Source organism: Lytechinus pictus, chromosome 16 (assembly GCF_037042905.1).
Source record: "Lytechinus pictus isolate F3 Inbred chromosome 16, Lp3.0, whole genome shotgun sequence".
Classification (NCBI taxonomy): Eukaryota; Metazoa; Echinodermata; class Echinoidea; order Temnopleuroida; family Toxopneustidae; genus Lytechinus; species Lytechinus pictus.
This window is the reverse complement of record NC_087260.1, coordinates 1,319,391-1,332,450: the sequence shown is the minus strand read 5'-3', so window position 1 is coordinate 1,332,450 and position 13,060 is coordinate 1,319,391. Positions and strand designations below refer to the sequence as shown.

The following is a 13,060-nucleotide window of genomic DNA, read 5'->3' as shown; positions in this document are numbered from 1 at the left end:
TTATATTGTTTTTCATGTTGCTCTATTTTTTAGGATTAGGGAAGATAATAATAACATCACTTACATATACTTTCTATCTTTCTATCACTCTCTATCTTAAGTAGATGGCACTTCAAAAGAAGAAAAAAGAATATATACAAAACTTCATTTGAGGATTTTTTTTCCCCAAAATTGACAACAAAATTTGCATACATTCTGATTTGGTTCAGATCTCGGCCGCTGATTTGCGTGATCACCTCAAAAATTTGCTCACACGTAAAGCATAAATTGTATAAACTCTATAGTAAAATTTTCACAAAATTGTATTTTTAATTAATTAAATATGCCAAAAGTTTGCACTAAATATATATTTTTTCCTTTAACTCACTTCATGTAGCTAGTAGAATGCTAATTTTTGGTAAAATAACAATTATTACATTTTCAACAAATATTTACCCCAAAAAGGCCAAAACATGATTAATTTCCTATGTACTTTATTTCTTAATTCTTATGTATTTCTTTGTTTTTTCAAACCTTGGGCCCTTTGGTGATCATAATCATACATCTATGATTTTTCGTTGAAAAAGCAATTTGCATTGACTTTGTACATGGAATCACATTTTTGCCTAATTTGGGTCTGCCATGCACTTACAAAATGTTGCATGATTTTGGAACCGCAAATTTGGTCTTAAAAGATGCTTTAAGGCAACCGCACACCTTACGATTGGTCTACTACCCAATTTCAGAATAAAATGTAGTAGAATTTGATGCTAATATTGAGACTTGGAATATCTTACTGAGTAATGTTCTAAATCATCGTACGAATACCTATGTTTTAGCGAATTTAATATCTAGTTGTAATGACATCATAGCAGTTGTACAATTTGAAACTAATAATTTGGCCTTTACTCCTATATAAAAGCTTGCAATCTTTCAAAATGGTTATAGAAGTACTCTTTCAATTGATTTCAACCTCAAATAAAACGATTTGTTCCAAAATCGGATCGCGAACAGTCGTAAGGTGTGCGGTGGCCTTAAGACTCAAAAGTAAAAAGTCACTGAGTGGTATGGTAAAAAAAATTTACGCGGTGGCGAAGTGATGAAAGTCGTTGTTGACCCCCCGTTGGTTAGGGTTAATACTGAATTAATGTTGGCATTTTGTGACTGTATTTCATGTACAGATCCCAGTGTTGCTATACCATGGCACCAAAGATGAAAGAACAAAGAAGAGGAAGCAGATTAGGAAGAAGATTGGTGAGCACCAGTCTCACCCTATTGTCATTACATCATATGAGATTGTCATGAATGATAGAAACCATCTACAAGGGTTACAATGGAAGTATGTCATCGTAGATGAGGGACATCGTATCAAGAATCTCAACTGCAGACTTATTAAGTAAGACTTCAGTCATCCTCTTTAATTCCCTTTTTGTATCTCTTTATTAAACACTGGGCACCTTTTTTTCTCAGAAGAAACAAAGATTGACATTGCTGTAACCTATTGTGATTTCTCCTTATTGGCAAGTCTAAAGTAATGAAATAATGTATAATTGATACAATAGAAGACAGAGCTATCATTGAATCTTAATTTGGAAATAATTGTGTTGCCCACATGATGTTATATGAAAAATAAACAATTTTTAAATATCATGATTTTATATCTGATTTTAGATGAAGTGGTCAGTGCTACATGTTGTTGTTTCTCTATTTATTGTTTTGCCCGAATGAAGTTGGACAGAGACCTACAAGCCATTTTTGCTGTTGGTCCGTTGGTTTGTTATAAAAAATTTATTTTGTTCAACTTTCTTTTTTTCATCAATTGTGTTTATACTTGGTACATATGATCCTCATGTAATACTACATGTGATCCGATGAGAATGATGGGGTCAAAAGGTCAAATGATATTAGGACATATTCATCCTTATTGTCTCATCCGCCAGAGGTGAAGGTATGCCTAAGGGATCCAAATGTTGTCCGTCGTCACAAATATTGTGACATATAACTCGGCAATCACATGTCACTTTTCAACCAAACTTGGATGGTTAAATGTACGGAGAAGACCTGCATGTCACTGCGCAATCAGAGGTCACATCATAAGGTCAAAGGTTATTTTCAGGTCAACGTTAAAGTTTACATGCAAGACTCTTATGACACCTAACTCCGCAACCGCAAGTCACTTTTCAACCAAACTTGAATGGTAGATGGACTTGGGGGACCTGCATGTTAGGCTGTAGTCGGAGGTCACATGGTAAGGTCAAAGGTAATTTTTAGGTCAACGTTAAAGTTTACATGCAAGACTCTCTCATGACCACTTTTCAACAAAACTTGGATGGTAGATTGGCTTGGGGGACCTGCATGTTAGACTGCAGTCGGAGGTCACATGGTAAGGTTAAAGGTCATTTTCAGCTCAACGTTAAAGTTTGCATGCAAGGCTTGTATGACACTTGACTCTGCAACCGGAAGTTACTTTTCAACAAAACTCAGATGGTAGATGTACTTAGGCGATCTGCATGAAATGCTGCAGTCGGAGGTCACATGGTAAGGTCAAAGGTCATCTTCAGGTCAACATTAAAGTTTACGTGCAAGGCTTTTATGACAAGTGTTATTCCAACCCAGTCATTTCACAATGAAGTTTCGATACAATTCTGTTGCGTGCCCTCACAAATCACGATATTTCTGGTTATTTTCATAAGTGGCCGAGACACAAAATCGCTTTTGCCTTGTTTTATTATGACGGCACTATTATTGTTAAAGGTCATACAAAATAACAACAATTGAGAATCATGTACAGTATAAATGAACACACATTTAAAAGTTTATTTTCAACAACGTACATGTAGGCCTGAGTCATTACGTTTATTTTGAAAAAACTTTTTGCTTTTTATAAATTGGGCTTGATTTAAGGTAAAAAAAAAACCTTCACAAAAAGTTGCTAAAATTTCATATTTTACATCTTTAAATCCATGAAATGGTTATATATGTTTGCCATATTTCCTTAGAATTGTTTTGATTTACTTGGAAAATATAAATAAAGCCAGTGAAAAATATTCAGCTCTCTATTGACTCTGAAAAAGATTGTTTTATGATTTAAAAAAAAAAACTCATCGCTAAAGTGGGGTGGCTAAAATTTCACATTTTGGATCTTTGAATCCATGAAATGGTCATTTATTTTCTATATTTCCTTGATTTTTTGTCTCACCTGCATAGCAGAGTGAGACTATAGGCGCCGCTTTTCCGACGGCGACGGCGGCGGCGGCGGCGGCGGCGACGGCGGCGTCAACACCAAATCTTAACCTGAGGTTAAGTTTTTGAAATGACAGCATAACTTAGAAAGTATATGGACCTAGTTCATGAAACTTGGCCATAAGGTTAATCAAGTATTACTGAACATCCTGCCTGAGTTTCATGTCACATGACTAAGGTCAAAGGTCATTTAGGGTCAATGAACTTAGACCATGTTGGGGGGATCAACATCAAAATCTTAACCTAAGGTTAAGTTTTTGAAATGTCATCATAACTTAGAAAATATATGGACCTAGTTCATGAAACTTATACATAAGGTTAATCAAGTATCACTGAACATCCTGCATGAGTTTCACGTCACATGACCAAGTTCAAAGGTCATTTAGGGTCAATGAACTTTGGCCGAATTGGGGGTATCTGTTGAATTACCATCATAACTTTGAAAGTTTATGGATCCGATTCATGAAACTTGGACATAATAGTAGTCAAGTATTACTGAACATCCTGTGCAAGTTTCAGGTCACATGATCAAGGTCAAAGGTCATTTAGGGTCAATGAACTTTGGCCAAATTGGGGTATTTGTTGAATTACAGCCATAAATTTGAAAGTGTGTTGGTCTAGTTCATAAAACTTGGACATAATAGTAATCAAGTATCACTGAACATCCTGTGCGAGTTTCAGGTCACATGATCAAGGTCAAAGGTCATGTAAGGTCAAAGAACTTTGGCCACGTTGGGGGTATTTTTTTAATTGCCAACATATCTCTATAAGTGTATTGGTCTAGTTCATAAAACGTGGAAATAAGAGTAACCAAGTATCACTGAACATCTTGTGCGAGTTATAGTAGTTTTCAAAATCAGCACTGCTGCTATATTGAATCGCGTGATGCAGGTGAGACGGCCAGAGGCATTCCACTTGTTTTAAATTAGTTGGAAACTATCAAGAAAATTAAGAATATTCAGCTATCTCTTGTCTTTTCTTCATCATTTTATGATGTTACACTCGGTCAATAGATTTTTTTATTGAAGTCCCGCATGTAGACTTTCATGGGTTTTTTTCATGGTGTTGCAACATTAACAGAAAACGATCATTGATCGTTTTACACTTGGTCAACACCATGAAACTCTACATGTGGGACCACAATAAAAACATTTACCGAGTGTAACATCATAACATCATCATTAATCAGAGTGAAGAAAGAGCTGAATATTCTTAATTTTTTTGGTAGTTTCTATCTAAATTAAAACAATTTCAAGGTAATATGGAAAATAGATGTCCATTTCATGGATTTTTGCAAAATGTGAAATTTTAGCCACTTATGGTTTTTTTTTTTTTGCATCGGCAAATTGCTCAAGATACTTGCGCATGCGCAGTCATTGCACACATACATGTAGAACGTAAGATGCGATGGCATGGTTTTTCGAACGAGGTACCTGGCGATAATTATTGGTAATTGACACTGATTTTACATCAGTTTCCAGTGTTTTTTTTTTATTTGTTTGACATAATATGAGAGATAGTTGTGATTATCCAAGAGATATTGAAATTAATTTAGAGGGTCTACTGATATTTTATTTCCAAAACAACCACTTGCCCTGGGCAAGCGGGCAAGTGGGTTTGTCGCGCCCTGCCTATGGGATATTCATCGGATTTTGGTCTTTTTTTAGGGATACGCTCTGATACTGCACGAGCAATTGACACAGACCAAAATATATGTTTTTAACCCTTATTAAATTGACCCCCCTCGACAAATTTTGTCACTATGCTGTCGCGCAAAATTTTTTTGACCGCGCCACTCGCTGACTTTTGAGACCAAAATTACCTGGGTACGCAGTTCCAAAATTCCTCAACATTTTGTAAGTGCATGTCAGACCCCTGATTCAGAAGTGTATGATTGTTTTCACTTTTGGTATTTAAAATGGATTTATTTTATGCTATTCATTATTGCAAAAGGGTCCCCGACAAAGTTCATTGGAAAATACAATACAAAATAAAGGGTTGAAAAACAAATAAATTCATAAGAATAAAAAAACAATAAAATACAGTACATAAGAAATTAATTCGATTTTTGCAATTTTGGGGGAGATATTTGTTAGAAATGTAATACTTGATACTCCCACCAAAAATTAGCATTCAACGAGGAATATAAATTGAGTTAAAAGCAAAAACATACACAGAAAAACAAATTTAGGGAAAATTTCATACGCTTATTTGCATAATTGATTAATACAAAAGTATAAACAATTAATTTTTTGAAAATTTTACTATACAGTCTTGTAGTTTACATCCGGCTCTATGCGCGTGTAAATTTTCGTGGCGATTGCGTGATCAGCGGCCGAGATCTGAGGTATATACTAGTACATATATACCAGTATATACTGTTCCGAAATATATATCTACAATGTATATAGATGATAATATCCAATATGTCTTTTCTTCAGGGAACTAAAGATGTACCAGACAGCAAATCGTCTTCTCCTGACAGGTACACCTCTACAGAACAATCTTGCTGAGCTCTGGTCTATGCTCAACTTTCTCTTGCCAGAAGTCTTTGATGATCTCAACACGTGAGTTCCATGAATGAACATAATGTTCTATCAATGGCCTAAGACTAACTCTTAAAAAAAAATTGAAGCAAAGAGAGCCTGATTGACGGAATTTGTTCTTATTGATTTGAGTAAAATTATATCAAGTATGAAAACCATTGGGGATACTTATTGAATTACCATAATAACTTTTAATGTTTATGGATCTAGTTTATAAAACTTAGACATAAGAGTAAGCAAGTATCACTTAACATCCTGTACGAGTTTCAGGTCACATGACCAAGGTCAAAGGTCATTTAAGGTCGATGAACTTTGGCAATGTAGTAGGTAATTGTTTAATTGCCATCCAAACTTTGAAAATTTATGGATTTATTTGATGAAATGTAGACATTTGGGTAATCCAGTATCATTGCTCATCTTGCACAAGTCGTAGGTGACCTGATCAAAGTCAAATGTCATATAGGGTTAATGAACTTAGGAGCATATTATATGAATGGTGTCTTTTTTAAATAATTATTTTATAGTCATTTTCAAAGTCAGCACTGCTGCTACAGAGCTTCCAAGTCTCCCGGATCCTGTGGGAGAATACTGGATTTCGATCCAATCTCCCGTTCTCCCGACCCCATGCCAAAATCTCCCGGATAATTGTGATTTTTAGCTGTTAAATTGTAAAATTCATACAAACGACTGTTTTACGAGTCTAGCATGTTCAACTCCCTTTACACCCACGTGGAAACTCCTTATCACATTTTCATTTTACCCAGTTACTTTTACCAGTTTTTGTATAATCGTACATTGATTTCCAATGTAAATGAAGATAATTTTACCGAACGACTGGTGAATTAGTCTAACAAGCAATTTTTTTTGTCTGGTTCTGCAATGTGCATGTGCGTGATGGAAACACTTTAGCGGCACTCCATGCCTATGCCCCCCGACGCGCCGCGGCGCGGCACTGCCTGGTCTCCGGCAGACTGCGCGTCTGCGCCGCGGCAGGAGGCTATGCGAGAAGGGAAGTCCGATGTATATTTCGGAAGCATGTGTGCGCTTTATTCGAGCTGAAACTGTGGATCAACGATGGGTTACTATTATATAGTCCGGTCTGTTAGCGTAAAAAACACCCTACTTGTGGACACAGTGGACAAAAGCATGATTTTTTCTCCAGACCTTTCTTTATGTATAAGAATTAAAAATGGGGTATGCTCCAAAAAATCTGGCTGCAGGAACAGTGAAAAAATGGGTGAAAATGTCAGAATTTATGAGTTTAGATTGGTCTGATATATAGACTAGCGCTAGTGCAAAACTCAATAGCAGTGCATTATTTTGCATTGGTTTAGTTCTTGAATTCAGACCCTTTTTGAACAGATATTCTGTTTGTCCTCATATCTCAATGCACTAAATATCTGAATGCAGATGCTAAACAAGCCGAAGGGTGGCAGTGGAGGGGGTTGAATGTTGGTGTGTATGTACATATTTTGGTCTTGGTGTAAAGATGTGCAAGACACATTTTTTGCATGTGTTGCCATGGTAACAGTGTATTATGGCAAAATAAGGTTACAAATCTTGCAGTTAGAACTACTTCCTCTGTTTTCATCCGATTCTCATGAAATTTGGCACACACATTGGTCTTGAGGTGAAGATGTCTAAGACACATTTTGTGTGTCTTTCGGAAATTTTAGTTGCCATGGTAACAACATAACATTTGGTGAAAATTTGGGAAAAAACCTTACAATTCAAACTGCTTCATCAGTTTTAAATCAATTCTCATGAAATTTGGCACACACATTGGTATTAAAGTAAAGATGTACAAGGCACTTTTTGTGATTGTTTCAGAAATTGTGTTGCCATGGTAACAATATATTATATGGCAAAATTTGAACTACTTCATCAGTTTCAAACCAATTCTCATGCATGATATGGCTCACACATTGGCCTTGAGATAAAGATGTGCAAGAACCTTTTTTTTTTCATTTGTCAGAGAGTGCATTGCCTTGATAACCACATATAGCCAGAAATGCAGGGAAAACTCATCAATTGTGGATCAATCTACTTCTCAGTTTTCAGCCTGTGCTCAGAAAAGTTTACACAAATATTCATTTTGGGTAAAGATTCACATTCAGTGTTAAAGGGGAATCCAGCCTTGGTCATAAAATGTTGTGTGGAAAAGGAGAAAAATAAGAATGGTGAAAGTTTGAAAGCAATCGGACAAGCAAAATAAAGTTATGGCTGCTTTAAAATTAAGATCCCTAAGGCTACTAGTATGTAGATTTCAAATTGATAATGGGTAAGTAAATTATGACAAGGGGTGAGGCCGCAAGGACAACTTTCCCATTGGCCTTGTACTTTGGTTTTCTCCTAAATTTCATTGGGGCCGTAATATAAACCTGTTAGTATAATGCTTTATGTCCTCATGAAAGAAAGATACAATTTGAAGTAAAACTTTTGAAAAAGACATTTTAGTCAATTAATTATTTCTGTACATGGAAGAGTGGTCCTTCCCTTACATCATTATGACATCACATGTGCGGCCAATTTGAAGTCTTCATGGGTATATAGTGATTACCAATGTTTACAACTTTTATATATTCACAACTTTCTTATGGTTTGTCCGATATTGTTCAAACTTTGACCTATTGTCTGATTTTTTCTTTTCCTCATAAAAACAAGTGTTTATTTGGTTTGGATTCCCCTTTAACATCATAAAATAGCGCAGGGTATTCATGGTATTAATCACCTTCAATAATATTTATAGTTTTTTTTTTGGGGGGGGGCGGAGGAGGTCCTTAAAAACTGACAACATAAAAATATAGAAGGTTTTTTTTTTTTTTTTTTTTTGGGGGGGGGGGGGCTTTAGAAAATTGCCACATAAAGAGTAAAAGGAAATAATTACAACTAGGAACTGACCCCCCCCCCCCCAAAAAAAAAAGGGGGGAAGAAAAATCCTTTACACTTTAGCGTATTAATTTAAAGCCTAAAACATTCTGGTTTGATAAAAAATCATTTCCGGTGCCCAATTAATCAACGTTTTATTTATTTCCTTCTACTCAGTCTTTGTTCATTTCAGTGTTTACTCTGACTTTCTTACATCACTTTTTGCACTTTTTGCACTTTAGAGCTTTACCATACCTTCTTGTTTTGTTTCCCCCCCCCCCTCTTTTTCTCCCTCTCTAAGTACATTTTTTTTTTGCTATTTTAATTCATTATTATCTAGCAACAATTATTCCATTTTGAATGCTTACACCTACACTGAAATATAATACCATGACATTTATTCTTTTCTTCATAATCTTCTAAACTCTATTTTGGCTACACTCTGTCCTAAATAATGCTATTAGCTATATTTAATGTTTACTTTAAAGAATTGAAGAAATGGCTGTCATGATATTATATTTCGGTAAAGGTGCATCAAATTCATAGTTGCAGCATTCAGAATGGAATAACTGTTCAGTGTTGCTTGAAAAAAAATGGATTTAGTTGTTTTCCGAAAATCCTCTGTGAAAATTTTAGTTATATCACTGAGTTTTCCCATTCCTGCAGTTACCACCATCTGAAAGGGATATGACTAGAATATATGTAGAGAAATAAAAGTCATCATTTGCTCAATGAACAGTGAATACGTTCGTCCTTACTCCAATGCAAAATTATTTGCATTTTTTTGTGACAGTCAGATCTTGCATCCAACAATTTTGCTACTGAAACATAATATTCATTTTTTGACAATTATACTGAAAAAATTAAATGAAATAAAATTGAAGGCAAAACATTATTGTGCACATATGCATATTTTTGATATGGTATGCTATTGAGTCATGGATTTGCAAGTGAATTTCTAAAACAAGTGCAGAGATTTTTGTATATATATATATATATTTCTATAATTAGTTGCATGATTAAAGGTTCACTTTATAATATGTCAGAAAAAATATACTTGAAGAGAAGAGAGGGTAAAAAAGGAGAGAGGAAACATAAGATGGTATGGTGAAGCTCAAAATCAAGAGTGATGTGATATAGTTAAAAAGAAAGAGTAGGAATGGAATATGAATAAAAGACTGAGTATGAGAATATAAATAAACAATGATTAATTGGCTACTGTAAACAATTTTTTTACCAAAGCAGAATGCATTAAACATCAAATGAATGGTCTGAACTCTGAAGTGCAAATGAATCTTCTTACCTTTTAATGGGGGGGGGGGCATTTTTCTGCTCAAAAAATATATCAGCCCCATTTGTTTGCGGGGGGGGGGGTTAAGTTCTTAGTCATAATCCTTTACTAGTAACTTTAACTTTTATGAGGTCATTTTCTAAAGACCCCCCCCCCCCAAAAAAAAGGGAGTAATGTCTCGCTTTAAAATACAAAGACCCCTGAGGGGCAAAGGCGTAGACTGGTTGAGCATAGGGAGATAGAAGTGGTATGGGGAGGGATGCACATCTTGGGAAGGTGGAACTAAGGTTTGGAAAATCAGCCGTTGAAAGTAGAAGGGGTACACATTTTGTTTTGCTTGCCAGTGTTGGAACTCCTTTGCCAGAGCGGAAGGTTTCACATTCACCCAGTGTACCCCCAGCCTATGCCCTTGAGGGGATGCTTATTTCAAGAGTGTTAATGGACACCGCCTTTAACCTTTATTTTGAGGTCAGATTTTAAGGACCAATCCCGCTCCTCCCCCAAAACCTAGAAATATTACTGAAGGTGATTAATACCCCCACACTCATATATTTTAATGCAGTTTAGAATTTAATATGAATCTTTACCCAAAGATGAATATTTCTTCTAACTTTTATGAGCACTGACTAAAAAAAGGGGAAGTTGTTTGATCCACAATGAGTTTTCCTGCATTTCTGGCTATCATATGTGGTTACCCATACTCTGACAAATGCACACATAAAATGGTTCTTGCACATCTTTACCTCAAAGCAAATGTATGAGACAAATTTCATGAGAAATGGTTCAAAACTGATGAAGTTGTTCAAATTTCAAGGTTTTTACCTAAATTTTGCCATATAATATGTTGTTACCATGGCATCACAATTTATGAAACACATACAAAAAGTGCCTTGTACATCTTTACTCTAATACCAATGTGTGTGTCAAATTTCATGAGAATTGATTTAAAACTGATGAAGCAGTTTGAATTGTAATTTTTTCCCCAATTTTCACCAAATAATATGTTGTTACCATGGTAACAAGATTTTTGAAAGACACACAAAATGTGTCTTAGACATCTTCACCTCAAGACCAATGTGTGTGCCAAATTTCATGAGAATCGGGTGACAACAGAGGAAGTAGTTCTAACTGCAAGATTTGTACCTTATTTTTGCCATAATACACTGTTACCATGGCAACACAATTTCCAACACATGCAAAAAAATGTGTCTTGCACATCTTTACCCCAAGACCAAAATATGTACATACACACCAACATTCAACCCCCTCCATCACCACCCTTCGGCTTGTTTAGCATCTGCATTCAGATATTTAGTGCATTGAGATGTGAGGACAAACAGAATATCTGTTCAAAAAGGGTCTGAATTCAAGAACTAAACCAATGCAAAATAATGCACTGCTATTGAGTTTTGCACTAGCGCTAGTCTATATATCAGACCAATCTAAACTCATAAATTCTGACATTTTCACCCATTTTTTCACTGTTCCTGCAGCCAGATTTTTTGGAGCATACCCCATTTTTAATTCTCATACATAAACAAAGGTCTGGAGAAAAAATCATGCTTTTGTCCACCGTGTCCACATAATTCCGCTAACAGACCAGACTATAATTACACCCTGACTTTTAGGAATAATTTTATTGACAATCCTGAAGAACAGAAGCAACGTGGAGATTTTTTTTGCCTACTTTTACTTGGGTTGATCGGATCCCGGGGATCGGATTCGAACATTTTCTCTTTCGTGAGTGAGCTAGCCTGGCGCTGGCTGGCTGTGCGTGCTTGCTACAAAAAGGCAATTTTCACAGGAATCCCTCGGCCCTCAGACTTTAAACAGGCCACATATAAGTCTTTACAGGGCCAGGCAAGCTCATCTTCCACTACTGCAGCCCTTTCCCCCTCTGGACAATAAAGGTATTTTCTTGTTGAATGCATTCTTTTGTGAATCATTTTATGTTCTACTGTATTGCCTGAAATCAGGCTTGAACTTATTTTTTTAGTCATGACAATGACAGACAATTCATCATTTCATGAAATCTCTCTAATGTGCATTTAATCTATGTGCCAAAATTTTTGATGGTTTAGACAGCTGTCGGATACTATCAAATGTTGTTTCTTAATGAGTTTTGCTACCCAAAACTCCCGTCCGTGGGACATTTCGCCGCGTGCTCCCTCACAAAATCATACCTCCGCGAAATCTTCTGGATTCTATCATCCCAATGTTGGCAGCTCTGCTGCTATATTGAATCGCATAATGCAGGTGAGACTGTCAGAGGCGCTCCACTTTTTTAATGGAGCATTGCATTTCACATGTTTTATGGAGGTGATTGCAGATGTATTTTATCCTATACAATTTAAATATAACCAATACAATGTAAGGAAGTTGGAGATCACTGATGTATAGTAGAAAAAAATGGTTTATTATGTTTCAATTTCTCTAGATTCCAATCTTGGTTTGATTTCTCCACACTGTCTAAGGAAGGTGGTGATGAGGCTATCATTGCCCAGGAAAGAGAACAACATGTTATATCAATGCTTCATCAGGTTTGTATCCTAGCCAATGGTTTCTTTTTGATTAACAAAATATTTGTTTTTGTGTTTATGATAGTGAAGGATTTTTAAGGGTTTGAGATATTTCCAACTATATCCTCCAGGGTGGGCGATTCATATATTCTTTTTTATAAGAAAAATCAGATTTTTGTCTCGCCTGCATTCAGCATAGCAGAGCGAGACTAAGGGCGCTGCTTTTCATACAGCGACGACAGCGCCGTCAACACTGAAATCTTAACCAAGGTTAAGATTTTGAAATATAACTTGAAAAGTATATGGACACAGTTCATGAAACTTGGATATAAGGGTAATCACATATAACTGAACATCATGCCTGAGTTTCAGGGGGGCGTTTCATGAAAGGACTTGTCGGACGTTTTATCCGACAAGTCCCATTTTATTCGACAGTTACCATAGTAACAGTACCTCTCAGCCAATCAACATCAGAGAAAGATGTCAGATGAAAATGTTGATGAAACACACCCCAGGTCACATGACCAAGGTCAAAGGTCATTTAGGGTTTAATGAACTTGGACCATGTTTGGGGAATCAATATTGAAATCTTAACCTAAGGTTAAGTTTTTGAA

At 35.8% G+C, this 13,060-nt stretch overlaps 1 protein-coding gene across 2 annotated transcripts in view; it reads left to right on the top strand.

Moving 5' to 3' along the window:
• Positions 1 to 13,060, top strand: part of LOC129279648 (lymphoid-specific helicase-like) — a 48,543-nt gene that overhangs the window by 20,286 nt on the left and 15,197 nt on the right. For both annotated transcript variants that reach the window (XM_064110869.1, XM_064110870.1), the window contains 3 exons: positions 1,161 to 1,375; positions 5,664 to 5,789; positions 12,365 to 12,467. In XM_064110869.1, the coding sequence (XP_063966939.1) occupies positions 1,161 to 1,375; positions 5,664 to 5,789; positions 12,365 to 12,467 (444 nt within the window). The remainder of the gene's footprint in view (positions 1 to 1,160; positions 1,376 to 5,663; positions 5,790 to 12,364; positions 12,468 to 13,060) is intronic.